This window comes from Bos grunniens, chromosome 3 (genome assembly GCF_055505025.1).
Source record: "Bos grunniens cultivar Pamir isolate PY7600 chromosome 3, Bosgru_T2T1.0, whole genome shotgun sequence".
Classification (NCBI taxonomy): Eukaryota; Metazoa; Chordata; class Mammalia; order Artiodactyla; family Bovidae; genus Bos; species Bos grunniens.
In genome coordinates, this window is record NC_141167.1 from 37,265,829 (window position 1) to 37,281,953 (window position 16,125).

The 16,125-nt window shown below is 41.1% G+C and overlaps 1 protein-coding gene across 12 annotated transcripts in view; it reads left to right on the top strand.

Annotated features, from left to right (window-relative positions):
* Positions 1-15,614, top strand: part of NFIA (nuclear factor I A) — a 408,138-nt gene extending 392,524 nt beyond the window's left edge. For all 12 annotated transcript variants that reach the window (XR_015160139.1, XM_086390289.1, XM_086390281.1 and 9 more), the window contains one exon: positions 8,208-15,614. Coding sequence is in view for 11 of the 12 variants with exons in the window: in XM_086390284.1 (XP_086246410.1) it covers positions 8,208-8,284 (77 nt within the window). In the remaining variant the exon portion in view is untranslated. The remainder of the gene's footprint in view (positions 1-8,207) is intronic.
* The last annotated feature ends 511 nt before the right edge of the window (positions 15,615-16,125 follow it).

The window sequence follows — 16,125 nt, forward strand, 5'->3', positions numbered from 1 at the left end:
TTCATAAAAAGATTTACAAAATGTAATCATTGTTGAAATATTCCCTTTGAACTGCCGTGTCCACGGGGGTCTCCGGCTCCCAGAGTCGTGCTTCATTAGAACCCCCTCACAAGCGGCTCCAGAAGGGCAGGTACACTGGTGGGGCCCGCTTTGATGTCTTGAATGAATGAAAGAAAAGCACAATAAAAAAGAGCTGTTGATCAAGCATAAAATACTCTTTAAGCTGACAGAATAGCAGCGTTAACACACCCTAAGCTGCTTTTCGTTTTTCCCTTTTTTCCTCACATTTTCCTGTGCTTTGTGTACAGTGGGGGTTTGTATTTTATAAGAAGTCTCTGATCTATGTAGTATGCCATTCGCTAACAAAAACCAAAATAGGATTGTTTCTGTCCCACTTGGTTGCCTGACTACTCCGTCCCTCCCCCTTCCCTCGCCCCAACCCCAGATCCCCTCTCCCCCTCGCCCCCAACTTCCAAGGCGTGCAGCTCAGCCTTGCAAGGCAAAGGCCCAAATGCCTTTCATAAACTTGAGCCAATTTCTTTTGTGCGGTTGGTTTCCCTGCTCTGATTTTAATACCGCAATTAAAGACAGATTTTTATTTTCTCAAGAACTTTCTCTTGCAACTGGAGAAATGGAACTGACACAGCTGCTACCTTTAACTAAGAAATTATATCATTAAATAAGAGCAAGCCGCCTTGCTGAGCGATGCCTTTCCAAGGGAACTGGTCCTCTGTAGGTCTCCTGTGGACCTTATGGCCCATACACACTTTATAGAGAACTCATCTCCCCTGGCTTTCAGGTTTTCAGCACTTGTCTCTCAGGCATTAGTTCATTCAGTCCCTACAAAAACTGATAAAGTTGTTGGCTCCATTTCACAGAGTTTAAAACTGAGACCCAGGGGTGCTGACCTATCTAAGATCATTAAGAAAGTGAAAGTGTTAGTTTCTCAATCTAGGGTTAGTTTGTGACCCCATGGACTGTAGCTCACCAGGCTCCTCTGTCCATGGGGTTCTCCAGACAAGAATACTGGAGTGAGTTGCCATATCCTCCTCCAGGGGATCCTACCGACCCAGGGATCGAACCCTGGTCTCCTGCATTGCAGGCACATTCTTTACCATCTGAGCCACCGGGGAAGCCCCTTTAACTAGCATGTAATGGCATACTAGTTAAATGATGTGAAAAGTGAAAGTGAAAGTCACTCAGTCATGTCTGACTCTTTTTGACCCCATGGTCTATACAGTCCATGGAATTCTCCAGGCCAGAATACTGGAGTGGGTAGCCATTCCCTTCTCCAGGGGATCTTCCCAACCCAGGGATCAAACCTAGGTCTCCCACATTGCTGGCAGATTGTTTCTGTTAACTTGACTCCAGTGCCCCACCTCTTACCACTATGCATGCAGCCCTCCAGTAAGTCAGCAGAGCAAATGTGAGTGGCCAGAGTGCAGTTTTTAATTCAGAAGTCTTTGGTTTCGTGAGGTAAAAGATTACTTGGTAAACATGTAAAGGGAGGCCAGAAAAAAGAACTTTGCTTGATGGTGAGACAGACACTAGAGCAAGTTGGAATACGGTGAAAGAGTCAGACTCTGGAACAACTGTTGGAATAATTGGATTGTGTATGTACTCTCAAGGTTTGGAGGTGCTGGATGGCTTATTGGGTAAAAAGATTAGTGTTTTCCCGTCTTGAGGTTTGAACCAAATGGAGGTCTTGGCCGGGAACAGCATGGTCACTCTCCAGGGAGTGGTGGTTTGGACAACTCCTCTGTGCTCGTAGTAAGCAGGCAGCCGTCCATGTTACAAAACTATTGCACATGCTACGGCTGCAGTTGGCCCCACTGCAAGAGCTCTTCAATCAGAACTCGCTGGGGTGGCTTGTGGAGACCTGCATGTCTCTGGGGGGAGCACCTGTCATTCAGGGAGATGCGGGCATGAGCCACGAGCATGGATGAGGCACAGCCATTCTAGAAGTCACCCATCTCAACAACTTGTTGGGGTAATTGATACTAGTCTTTGAGCTTCCCTGGTGGCTCAGATGGTAAAGAATCTGCCTGCTAATGCAAGAGACACAGGTTCGATCCCTGGGTCGGGAAGATTACCCTTGGAGAAGGGAATGCCATCCCACTCCAGTATTCTTGCTTGGAGAATTCCATGATCAGAGGAGCCTGGTGGGCTACAGTCCATGGCCTCACAAAGAGCTGGACACAACTGAGGGACTAACACTTTGACTTTTTACTTTTGGAACCTTGGAGATTTCTTCCTTTATTCAACAGTGTTTATTAAGTCACCAGGCAAGACACCGGAGATGCCACACACAAGAAGACACTTTGTTTTCTTGGGGAGAAAACAGGTAATTACAGTTCAGTGACTGTGACAGAGGTGAACCCAGGAGCTAAAGGCCTGGAGAAAGACCTTTTGGAAGAAGGGACTGCTAATCTGAGAAAGCAAGGACTAGCAAGTGTGTTCAAAGCCAAGGAGAGAGGGATAGCTCTGCCAAGTTCCAGCAGGGAGAAAGCATTTGGCTTTGGGGGACCTGGAAGAAGTGTAACACAGCACAAGCGTTGAGTATAAGCAGCGAAAAGATAAGGCCGCAAAGGTGAGCAGGGCCAATCATGGCCCATTACTGTTTTAATAGCTTCCTGTACAATAAACAAGTCTTAGTTTAGCATTATTGAAAGCAGGCTTTCTTTAACAAAATCAGACAAGAAAAATGGCTGAGAGATCACAGCCTGTGGCTGGCAAGACCAATAACTGACACCTGGGTGCAGGGTGTCACCTTTGTCAGAAGAAACCGGTATCCCCATGCCACGAAGAATGGCCCTACAGTAGTCTTCTAGGGGCCCAAGGACAGAGTCATGCTTACTTGAAGTCACACAACTAGTCAGTGGAAAAAATAGGACTCGGTCCTGGGTCCCTTGGACACTGAATACTCAGCCTCATCAGCTGACAGAAGTTTTCAAACATCCAACTATAAGAATAGCAGGGTAACTGGTCTCTAGAAGGATACTGAAGTCTAAAGATCCAACTGCCCGGGAGCAGGTACCATATTTGTTGTACTCATATTCCCAGAGCCTAGTGTTATCAAGCACACAGTAGGATGCTCAACACTTGTTAAATAAGTGAAGTACTCCCAAATGAGGTATATAACGTCAGAAACCAGGAGTGGACTCCAAGGCCTTGTCCATTTCCATTGGATCAGAAGGAGGCAGGGGAGGCTACCTGGCTTCTGGCTGATTTGCCAAGGACAATTCATTTGGGCTAAACAGTGGGCTTTCGCTCATCCACACAAGAGCAGGAAGCCAAAAATGACTAACTGGATTAATGACCCAGCAGAGATAGCATCTCCTCCAGAGAGAAGTCAAGATGTTGACCGCAACTCCTGCAGTGCTAGTTGGCAGCATCCTCTTCAGGGGCTGATGGAGTATGAAGGAGTGGAGAGTGGGGGCAGAGGCCTCCCTGTGTTTGCCTGTTTCTGCTTTCTGTGTGTGAAATGTCCTGAAATAACCCACCTTGCCTGGAGAAGAAAGCAAAGTGTCACACCCAGTTCTGGATTCCACATTAACAACCTCCTTCCGCGGTGTTCAACTTTGCCCTTGAGGCCTTTTGTTTAACTTTTTAATTTGAAAAACAGATTCTGCTGCGTCACAGTCTGTTCCGCCCTCCCCACCCCCCACCGCAGCACCCTCTCTTTTTTTTTGGTTAAAGTAAAATGCAGCTATCTCAAACAGACTTGCATTTCCTTTTGTTTCTGAAATATGCATCCTGCCCTTTTAGTAAAAAGTGCATATAAAAGCCATTTTAAAATTCATTATTTACATTAGAATGTTTGATGTTAACTAAAGAAACTGAGCCTTCATCAACCATGTTTTAGGCATCCTTATGACCAAATTTTGAAAAATAGCCTCGGTTTCCTAATTGCTCTCCCCCTCAGATAGGAAAGAAAAGAGACTGCCACCGTCAAAGGTACCGAGTGCCATTTCAGGCTTCCTGCTTGCGATGAAGCCGGATAGATGTTGTTTATGGTTCATAAAACCTGACTACTGAGAGTATTCCAGAATCCTGGCAGAATGGGATTCGAACTTTCATGGAGCTGTAAATTAAGGGGCGGGAAGTGTGATAAAACTCCTTAGAAAAAAGTGGGGGTGGGGGGCGGGGGGGAGTCATGCTGCAATGGTTAAATGAAATTTTATAAGCACATTCAGTGTGGAGCTGTTTTGCATTACATGAGTTGAATACCTTAGAGACGCCACATCTGCAGGCACTTTATTAAATCCTTAGTCAGCACTTTCCAACCTGATGAGATTACTTCTTCATTTGACTGGAGAAGAGGAAAGCTGAGCTCTGGTCGTGGACTGCAGATTTCTTTTGATGTTTCACCTTGAACACTGAGAGAGGACAATCAGCCCCACTTCCAGCCCCCTCCTCACCACCTTAGCACATCCCAAACTGTAGAAACTGTGAATGCAGCAGTAATTTCCCTTAACTCTAGCTTCTGTGGGAGTGTGGATTTGTGGACCTCCCAAACTATAGCTGAGAGTTCCCAAGGGAAAAAAAAAGAAAAAATAGATCAAAGCTCTGTGTTTACTTCCTTAATGTAAATGTATCAAGATAACATCATCCGATATTGTATTGTAATATTGAAATTCACTGTAGATAAGGGACAGGGGTTCCTTTGTAGTCCATCTGGATACAGTGGGTTAGATTAAAGGGCTATAACATATGAAGGCAGAAACCATATGAAACCTAAGCTTGTGTTAGTAAATATCTGAAGACAATTTTTTGACTCTCCATCAATGAATTTTGTTTAATGTGGCAACATTTTCCCAGTGATTTGCTCCTCAACCCCAACAATTTAACAATCTCAGATTTCTTTCATATTTTTCTTGTACAACCCGACAAGAAAATGCCCAGAATTATTCATCAAGTAATGTTTTGAAACTTGCACTGCTTGAATTATAGATTTTGTAAGAGAATATCACAAGAGAAAAATGGGCTTTTACAAACATTATCTTGTCTATTGGACATTATTCATAGTTCATGGAAGTTTTTAAAAATCGAGTGGCTTAGACATGTGCAACTATCACACTCATAATGGAATTAAGGAAGGTCTTCAGCTACAAACTGGTCATGAGAACATTTGATGAAATGAATGGGTTCTATTTTTTAGTATTATAGTTGCTTATCTGCCATCACTATGAATAAATGGTTTAATCAAGGAGCCCTCATTCAAAAGGGAAAAAAATTCCCTGTGTAGTTCCCCTAACCAGCTGACTTCCCATTCTGGAAAGCCTTGGTCAAGTATCTGGGTTAATTGTCATGAAGATTAGTGTAATGTTGAAATAAGGACTAATGGTCAAATTACAGGAGTGAAAAAGTTTAAGAATAGGTTTTGGTTTGGGCCTGAAAGGGTTAATTAAGTTTTTTTCACGGCTTATTAAAGACCCCCAACCCAGGCCTTCAGGAGTCATATTGACACCCCACCCCAGGGCAACTCTCTCCTCTGGTGACATGTTGCTGGTCAGAGCACAATAGTCTTCTGTGTCTGCAAATCATTGCTAAAATCATCTCAAGGAAAAAAAAAAAAAAAGTTTGAAAGCTTTAACGTTAGACAAAAGCCCAAGAGCTGCACTGCGCAGCTCAAAAACCCGGAGTCAGCAACTTCTATTGATTAAAAACTAACCTTTAAAGTAACTCTGAGAGTGTGTGGTTAGCATTTAAATTTAAACATGTCATGAGTTGATTTGTGTTACTGAATACCAACTCAGAAGGAGTAACATTCACATCGCATTTTTTTTCTAATTCCCTTAAGCAGCTAAAGTATTTCATGAAATGTCAATAGGGCAAAAAGAAAAGGAGGGGGGGACAGCCAATGCTGGGCCTGTAGTTTTCTTTCCCATGCAAATATTCACACACACACCCCCCCAAAAGAAAAGTGTGGAGAGTGAAACACAATAATTAGTCCTTTGTCTAACTTTCCCAAGTGCCAGAGAAAGACAGATTAATTAAATACACAACAGTGTTGGTTTTTGGAGTGGGGGTCTCGCTTGCTGGGTAGGTCATAAATTAGGCAGAATAAATACTTCAGTGTGTTTGCAGTGGGCCTGCTACGTCAGAGCCACTGGAAGGTTGGTGGGAGGAGAGCGGAGGGTTTCTTGCTAATGATAGTCACGTCTGGGTCTGTCTGGTTGCTCTTAGCAACCAGACATGATGTAACACCAGGATGAACTTGAACTTGGGGGACTTGAAAAGAGAACAATAGACCAGAGCAATCAATAAAGCCTATTTCAGTGAAGGATTACAGAGCTGCTCTGGGGTAACCTTGTCGGCAAGGCACACACTGAATAGTAAGATGTGTGAAGAAACTTTTTTTTCCTTTGCTTTGCTTTTTAAGAGAAGTGTAGAGGCACTGCAGATTTTTGTAGTGCACTGAGGTTGTGTCCAGAAACTGTGGAATGGAAAACTGCTCCCCCTACTGACTCACTGGGTCTCAGGCGCTTGCTTCGAGAACTACGACGCAGCGTCAGGTTTAAAAAGTCTGGAATTTCACAACTGACTTAGAAAGTGTGAGAACAGACATTGTCAGCGTGACTTGCCGCATCCAAAGTTTGAGACTGTTGGGTTCCAGGGAGAACTCGGCTCTAACTCGGATCTGCGTCAGCTATGCGGGAGTCCAGCTAGAAATACGGTTTGGAGTCTGCCTCCCGGTTCCTCTCTTCCCCCCTCTTCTTTCTTTTGTCCAGTTCGATTTAGGCCCTGTGTATTTGCCAGGATGATTTCCTTTCAGGACACAAGAGGCTTTATTGTGCTCCTCAAAGCATGCGGTCAAAGAATAACATCTAAAAGTATACAGGATGAGTAGTTTTTCGGTTTAGACTTCAGGGTTTTTTTTTTTTCTTTTTTCCTTCAAGACCTCTGGACATCAAAAGTAGCTTGTGTGACCAGGAAATCTTATCCCAACCTCCATGTAGCTATCATTTTGCCATTTATCCTGGAATCAAATGAGTCCTTGCTTTACCTAATTGAATCTCTTGGACACGGATGAGCCTTCATCTGACTGAATCAACCCAAATGCAATCCTTTCTGAAACTGTCAACTCAGAGGTTTCGGAAGCATTTAATTTTGCTTGAGGTTGATGATTTTTCTGTGAATAAATGTGGTGAATTTGGTAGGGTAGTTCTGGAGAAAAGTTGGCAAAAGCCATGTACTTTTTTATTTCACTTGAGAAACTGACTCTGATACTAAACCATAATTGGTCACTTTGTTTAGCTAACAGAGAAAGAAGTGCCGGCATGTAGAGTGACATATCACCAGACTGTTGCCCAAAGCTAATCACCTAAGGGCTCATGCAAGGAAAAGGCAACTGGTAACTGGGTCCAGCAGTTAGATGCAAGGCTGTAAATTAACGTCAGAGGAGCAAAAGCATTCATGAGCTGTGCAGGTGGCCTCCTTTTTTCCTTTGGACACTATGGTAAAATCTGTGATACCAGTTGATGATTATATGTCATTTTTTTAAATTTTATTTTAGAAATACTGAGCTGAGAGGAGCATTTTACATTGTAAAATCTACCTCATGCACATCTAAGGAGACTGAGTAGAAGAGAGATGCTATGACTTGTCCAGAATCACCCAGGACTCTTGGTGTAGCGCTTGTCCTACCTGAGCTCCATTCACTCTTCTCTCGCTTTTGATCCTCTGTGCCTGTTACAAGAACATTGTAATAGCATCTCATTGAAAAGGAGATGCTGTGAGATTCATCAGAGAAGACATCCATGATGATATAAAACCTCTCCCTTCACCCATTCTCCATTCATTCCACTCTTCTTTGTTTGGAAGCCTGTATTCCAGGCACTGAGCTAGGCGCTGAGGGTTCAATCAAAAACCAGGTGATAGAGCTTCCTGCTCTGCTACAGCTGCCCTCGCCAGATTGGAACCTCCATACCATGCATGTGCTTCAAGTAGACATAAATACTTGGTTGTGCAAGTTACACTCAGAACATGAGCAGCCCCCTACAAAGACACTGAGTGTTGTTTCAGAAGAGTAAGATCAGGTTCAGAGTCTTAAGGTTTACTGTTAGTCATTCCTTTACTTTTACCAGTGAAAACCCCCCTTTATCCCTAACATCGATCTTGATTTCACCAGTGGAAAGGCCACCGTTAAAATGTGTTCTTTTCCAAATTGTAGCTCTAATTGCACTTTTCCTCTTGTCTTCCAGTCCTGGTACCTGGGATAAAAGTCGCAGCGTCCCACCATCCACCAGACAGACCACCTGACCCCTTCTCAACTCTGTAACATGGACGCATCCTCAACCCAGCGCGGTTACAACTTCACTGTCACTGGAAGGGGAAAATCAAATCAACTTGTACATGGAAACAGCAAGCATTATGGTCCAACAGCAAAGGCCATAACCTTTTGGGATTTTTTTTTTAATACTTTAGGAACTGTTGTAATTTTCTCATATGGTGCTGGAAATGGTTGGGCTTTGTAACATCTGAAGTGTTTCCGTGGTTGCGTGAGCATTAGGCAGTGTGGCTAGAGAGGGTGTACCCTTGCTCACTGACTTCCTGTCGTAACACACTTTCTTTACGGAGCCCGGCTGTTTCACAGTATTTCATGAATTTACCCACACCGGTGTGAGCCTCTTTGAGCAATCAGGAGGCACTTGGAGAACTAAATCTTTTGTAGTAGCTGAGATCTGCAATATATATAACTTACGGGACAGTCAAAGGGCAATGTTTTTCTGTAACATATTGGAAAAAGAAATCGCAGTTATGTTCCTTTTTTGTTCTTTCTTTTAGTTTGGCTTGGTTCAGCAGTCAGCCGTTAACTAGGTAACATGGCCCGGAAGGACAGTGAACCCACTCGCGTTGCAGAATAATCCCGAAAATGGCAAACTACTACTACTGCTATTCAGTTTTTTAAAAGTTTTGAAATGCTGCACTTACATTTAAAAAAAAAAAAAAAAAAAAACATTTTTTCAACAATTTCAACAATGACACAAATTCACGTGGTAATGGGGAAGATGGTCTGTTTTGACAGAAACTGACAGGAATCAATCAAAACAATCGAATTTTGAATTGAGTAAAGTGCAATTTCATTGGATAGCTAAATATCTTTGTAAGATAGAGATTGTTGAAAATTCTATTTTTGTTTTTCAAGTCCTTCCACCCCAGGACTCTAAATTATTGGGGTAAAAAACAGCCTTGCAAGAAAAAGGGGAGCTATTTTTGCTTTTTATGTTTTTTATTGTTAAACTTGTATCCCTTTAAAAACTGAAGGAAAATTTAAAAAAAAAAACAAAAAAACAAATCTAATGGTGCTTTTACCACAATATGTTAACTACATTAAATGCTAATTAATTATTTTCTGTTATCAAAGCACATAACTAAAATAAAATCATGGTATCTGTTAATTTTATAAGCTAGAAGTCACTAGAATGGATTATGCCAATTCTGAAAATTTTTACATGTATCTGGCATCATAGGATTTATCAGTTATCAGACACTTCATTGTTCCAGAGATTGTCCAGAAAATTTAAAGACCTTTGCGCCCTGAACTGGGCTATGGGAAAATAATTTTAATAATAATAATGAAACCAATACTGAGACAAATGCTGGTGCCCATTCAGATCAAGGGTACTTGTTAGGGAAAAAAAAGTTTGCACCCCCAAATGTCCTGTATCTTATGTAAAAAAAAAAAAATACAAAAAACAAACAAAAAAATAACAAAAAAAAAGTGCAAGTGATTTTTCTACCAGACAGCGAAGCACCCCTTTGCTTCCCATGCAACTTCAAGAAGGTTTCCTATACTATACATATATATACGTTCTGGTTGGCGAGCCCTGCTGATCAGAGAAAGTCTCTGCATGTTCTAGTGTTAGTAACTAATTTTTATATAGTTAATGTAGGATAAAGTAGAGTGCATTAAGACACAATATTGTAATCCCTACTCTAGGCACTTGCCTTTAAACGATGTTTTTCAGCCCTTCAGAAGGGTTCTACTACTGTCCTATACAATCAAGTAACTGAAATTCTTGGGAAGACACTTTGCTCCTCATCTTTCCCCCCCGAAACAATGTTGTTTTGTTTTGTTTTTTTTCCTTAATTTGCACGAAAACAAAAATTCCATATCAATGTGCCTTGCCCTGGATAGCGATTATTTGTGGAATTGTTGCACATGCTCCTCTATTGAAAGGGGTTTTTCCCTAGTCAAGCATTTGGAGACACTTTTTGTAAATGTGACTTTTATGTCAGCCATTGTCAGTTTCAACATCTAGAACTAAATAGAGAGTTAGTTGTCCCGCAGATAGGAGTAGTCTTTATCGTCCTATGTGGTCAGTGGCAGTGCTATTCTGAGATCTGTAGATGCTTAGAATATCAGTATTTTGGATGTTGCTGCATTTTACAATTTATTTGGAGTCTTCCTTTATTTCCCCCCCCACCCCGCCCCCAGATATATGAAAATATGCAATACCTGCTTATATCGTGTAGAAAAGCTTAGCAATGATTAATTTTTCTTTTATTTTTTTTATTTGACCAAAGTCGGTGCTGCACTTGACGCAGTGTGTTTTAGGTGTCTGTCTTTGTACTTTTTTTGTGATTTTTGAATGCACGTGCGCAGGAAGGGCTCCTCTTAGAGAAGCAGTCAAACTGTGAAGCACTAAGCTGACCCTGCTTCAAGCAATTTTGTTTTTACAACTGTTCCTTTCACAAGCAAGCCTTAAAAAAAAAAAAAGACAACTTCCCTTTTCTTCAGCTCCCACACCCCATTTTTCTTAGCAGACTGCAGTCAATCCACATTCAATACAAAGTATATAATGCCCATTTTTATATGCACGTTTTTAAACTTCCAAGTTCTGAAAATTGTTTACTGGTTATCTCTATTTAAGGAAAAAAAAATAAAATAAAACATTTTGGATTTTCATATGTGTCTGATAAGTGGTTGAATAGTCGTTTGGCGCTGTCGTATGGTGTGATTGTCAGTATATGGTGTCACTTCCTCTAGCCAGCCAGCATACTTTGCCTTCCCCTATAGCACTTAGCTGGGCATTACTTTATTATGACATATGTGCACTAAAAAAAGAAAAAAGAAAAAAAAAGAAAAAAAATAGCAGCTTTCAGTGCTTCACAGTGAAGGGAAAAAAGCCTAGACAAACATTTTGTCAGAACCTTGCGATAAGCCAAGGTATTACCAGTAAATTGGTTGTATATACAATAAAATTGCACCCTTTTTTTAAAACAAAACAAACTAAGCAATAGTTTGGGCAGTTTTAGTTGTTTTTAGTGAGCATGTTGTAGTCATGACTGCAAAGAGAGAGATTAACTGCCCACTCAGAAGATATGTAATTTGTATTGTTGTATAGTTTTATTGATTACACTGATTTATTCTACCCTATTTTATAATGCAGGACTTTTGTAATGTTGTTTAAATGAGGAAAAATTTCTGTCAAATTAGCCTAGTGAAATTTCTGATTGTTCATTATAAAGGCAGCGTTCATAGAATGGCTTTTCTTTCTTTCCCGCCCCCCTCTCCCTTTGGGAACTGGATTTAAGTTTAAAACTTTCCTGTTTCCTTTTTTTTTTTTTTTTTTGTAAGTATTTAAATACAGTTTTGTTTGTTTTTTCTTTCAATGGTATAGCATATTCCTATGCTTGAGAAGTATAGGTCTACTGAAAAACCATTGTAAATGGACGTTACAGGTATGCTGTATTTTTGAAGGTATTCTGTTGTATTAAGTTTGTTGAAGCTAAAATTAGGGAACTCTGAACAGATTTGCAGGAAAAAAAATGTTTTAAAGGCTTTAAAACATTAGGGAGGCAGTCTAGGGTGATAACGAACAGGGGTTAAGTATTAAACACACTAAGTTATATTTTTGTTCATGTTTCATTGTCCAGAAAGCAGCAGGAAACTGTAGTTTAGTTGTGATCAAGCAGGAAAAAAGAAACATCAACAATACGAGTGTTTAACCTTTTTAGACTCAAAGTCAAGCGAAGATGTTTGAGGAAGACGTTGCTACCTGGGGTGTGTAGACTGACAGGCCGAGGGCCATCCACACTTGAAGGCCCAGCCCTTGATTCTGAGACACATTCGAATTTTTTCTCTCCCTTCAAATGGCATTAACAATATTGGCAAAGATAAGTCCCTCAAATAACTCTCCATTTTTTCCTTTGGGAACTGAAGTCAGAGGCACAAACACTAAATCATATCATTTTCCTATATCCTTTTTTTTTTTTTCCTTCTGGCCCATCTCCCTGCCACAAAAACGCTCCTTGTCTGACCGTTAATGGGCAGAGGCCCTCTTTCCAAAGCCCGCTCTCTCCATCCCACACGTTCTTCTTTCCTTTGAGGTTTGACCTAGGTTTTCTGTTTCTTCACACCCTGGCATGACAGTTACTATGTCAGCTCCTCCCCGCCCCCACCCCACAGTCAGGCGTGGGCTACAGGCGGGCCAAGGTCCACTTCCCGAAGCGTGTATTCTTCACATTCTGACAGGTGAAGCGTAAAGGAACCCAGACTTCCCAGAGTCACAGTATTCAGACAGCCCACTGGAAGACGCAAAACCCCGTCTCAAAAAGTTTGTCTTTCACTTTTCAAGTCCTTATCCTCATAGGCTTTGAATTCTGTAGTTACAGTGTCATAAAGTATTTACAAAATCTGCATTAAGACAAAAAATGTTTTCCTTTTGATTTTTTTTTTTTTTGTGGGGAGGGGTTTCTAAGAATGTCATTTAATGTACATGGCATCATGTCTCTGGAAGTATCATTTTGTCCATAGCCGCAGTGGTCTCTCTCTTTCATTTTCTTTCTTTCCTTTTCTTCTTGTCTCTTTTTCCTGGTAGCAGGCCTCCATAGAACCAATTTAAAACACAACTGGCATGGTAATGTACGGAGAGCTTCAGTGGCACCTCACCACCCACCCTCCGAGACCTGTCCTAAGACTTCAGACAGTCTCAGAAAGCTGCACTGCCCCCAGCACAGCTTTCATTCAAATCAGCTTTTCCAAGGCCACTTTCGTCCTGAAGTCAATGCATGTATTTGCTGTTTGACAGTAAACCCGCTCTGCCTTCTCCACGTCCAAGGCTGTGCATTCGTCTAATTAGTGTCGTGTATGTTTTCCTTTTATTTTTTCCAATAAAAAAGCAGTGGGATGAAAATTGCTTTGATATATAGCAGGTAACATTGAAGCTATTCCATAGCACTTAAGTGTAGTGAATACTGTGTCACCAATCCTGAAATCAATTTAATGTTTAATGCAAATCCATTACATGGTGCTATTACAGGCTGACAAAATGATTTACACAAATGTGACAACTTGGGCTCAATTCACTCTGCTTTCCAACAGTGTAAACGCATAGCAGTGTTTATCTGCATGAGAACTATGCACTAATCTATCTGAAGAAAAAAACTATATCAACTTTGGTATCTACTTTCCGTTTACTTCAATCCTTGCCTTTTTGGTCATTGTTATAATGCCAGCTTTAGGACAGAAAGAATTATAAGAAAACCAGCATAATACCTGATATATTAAAATGTAGTGCCTGTGAAATCTGTATTATATTGCTCTTCTGAAGTAAGATTTTTCTACACCGGTAGCCTTCGCTGTCTGTCAGTCAGGACCTTCTGGTATAGGTGATGTAAAATAACCGTACAATATTAATGCATGCTATTCCATAATGCTTAGTGAACTGTATGAATATTACTCAAGATTATGTTAGTCTTTTTTTCTGACTTGGTTCTTGTCAGCTAGGTTTAAAGGTATTTCACTGAGAACGCAAATTCTGTCTTTTCTTGATTTCGGCAGTTTTCAGTATTTTGGAGGTATACATTTACTTAAATTCAGTATTACTTGTGTTTTTGTTTTCGTTTTTGTTTTTTGTTTTCTTTTTCCTAGGGGACAAGCATGGGTGTTTGATTTCAGAAATCAGTCCCTGGCAAGACTTTTGTCTCAAAACAACCATTTGAATTTCAAGAACTCTGCTCTGAAGACACTGAGGATATTTCAAAATGAGGGACATTTCCCTTCACCCTCGACTGAAGCTTTGCCGATACTGAAGCATTTTCTTAATGGACAATGTTCAGCCAGGTACCCATGCTTGATCCGTCTTCACACCAGACTTCCTCGTATTAAAAGAAAAAAAAAAAAGAAAAAAAAAATCTTTACAGAATCACATGGCTATTTAGTTTCATGCACAGTTGCAATATTTTCTTCAAAAATAAAACTCTGTACAAACTTTGGGCCCGATTCATAAGAAAAAGAAATTGGCTATTAACACGGGATTTTTTTAAATATAACTTTTTTCTTTTTTGGTCTAAATTTGAAATGACTTGCTTCCCAAATGAAATCTTTTATCTCATTTTTTTTTCCCCTAAGCCAGCATTGATCTGCCTTTTTATTTTTTATTCCCCTTTTATAATCTGTTAGGGGGATGGGGAAATGGAGAGCAGATTTCAGCAATGCTCAGAAAGATAAGAGGGGACCACCTACCCTTGAGCATGGTAACAAGGGAGGCAGCAGCATGTAGGGGCAGGACTTTGCCTGAGTGCCAGACATCATGAGTTTCCACATGAGCATCATATTTCCTGATGCTATTCAATTCAAAAAACACAATTTCCAAAGTGTGTCTGGACCACAAGAGTATATGGTGGAAGTGCCACCGTGAATCCAGCCCTACGCCGTCACAGTGGAGAATACCCCCCAGGGTGCTCGATGTGAACTTGTGTCTCTCCGAGGTGGTTTCTAGGACAAATGGTGTCCAATGAATGGGGCTATTTTTCTTGCTGTTTTTATGCTCAGCTTCTCACAATGACAGAAGATTTTTTCCCTTTTTGATTCTATTTGTGTTATTTTTATTTTTCAATTTTTTTTAGTAATAGTCTATAATTTAGCACTGTTTTTTCAAACATCTCAGCCGAAGGTCACAAGGCCACTGGCTACGTTGGGATGGAGGCCTAAAGAGTGCACTTTCTCCCTAGTTTCCGACTGCCTTTCTGCACTTCGAAGGCATTTGGTAGCATCACTGCTGAGGTACTGGCTTGACCTAGAGCTGGAGGTTTATCAGATTCTAGGAGGTCCTCTAGGTAGACTTTCAAAGGCAAATACACGACCCCCCTCCTCTGCAGCCCTGACCTCTTACCAGAACAAAGTTCACTGAGGGCTTGTCCCACCACCCTTGGAAATCTGTCTGCTCAAGATACCTCCATTTTTGTTTTTTGGGTTTTTTTTGTTTGTTTGTTTTCATTTCAAATTGTGGGAGAAGGGGATTAAACACTTCCAATGATAAGAGATCTGTTGTGAAACTGAACACCCCGTGTTAATAAGTTAGTTTGACATTTGTTTTTTATGAGCCGGGCCCCCTGTGCCTCTAGTATACTTGTATTGACTCTCATAGTTACCCTTTTAGTTTGACTGTGTTCTGTGAAAATTTGTAATTGGTTGAGAATCACTGTGGGCGTCCATTCTTATTCAACTAAATCTCCACAGGTTTTTGAGCTGGTGTGGATTAGTTTAACTCTTGTATTCAACCATTAGTGCTACCACCGTCTCACATTACAATACAATTACTGGAAGCAAGTACTGCATTTCCTATGCAACAAAAAAGGAAAATAAAAAATTGCTAATGCTATGGAAGCTGTGTCATCATTTGCTTTAAATCACACCTGGAAGGTGACATTTGAGTGATAGTTATGGGTGTGGATCAGAGTTTCCCCTAAAGACAGCCAGTCTTTGCACCCGTCGCTTGCATCATCCTTGACAGATGTCAGGCACCCTCCACAGGGTTCTCATGAGCCATGTTGGCTTTTTTACCTATTTGTGTGTGTGTGTGTGTACTCAGTCACTCAGTTGTGTTATTTACCTTTATGTCTTGTCTTTGCCATTGGACTGAAAGCTTCTTGGAGGCAGGGATAATATCTTATTATCTGCATCCCTGGATCTTAGCACATCCAGTGTACCTAGAACTTGTGTGTGTGTGTGTGTGTGCGCGCGCGCACACTCAGTCTTGTCTGAGAGTTTGCAGCCCTGTTGACTGTAGCCTGCCAGGCTCCTCTGTGCATGGGATTTTCCAGGCAAGGATACTGGAGTGAGTTGCCATTTCCTCTTCCAGGGGATCGTCCTGACACAGGGATCAAACCCTT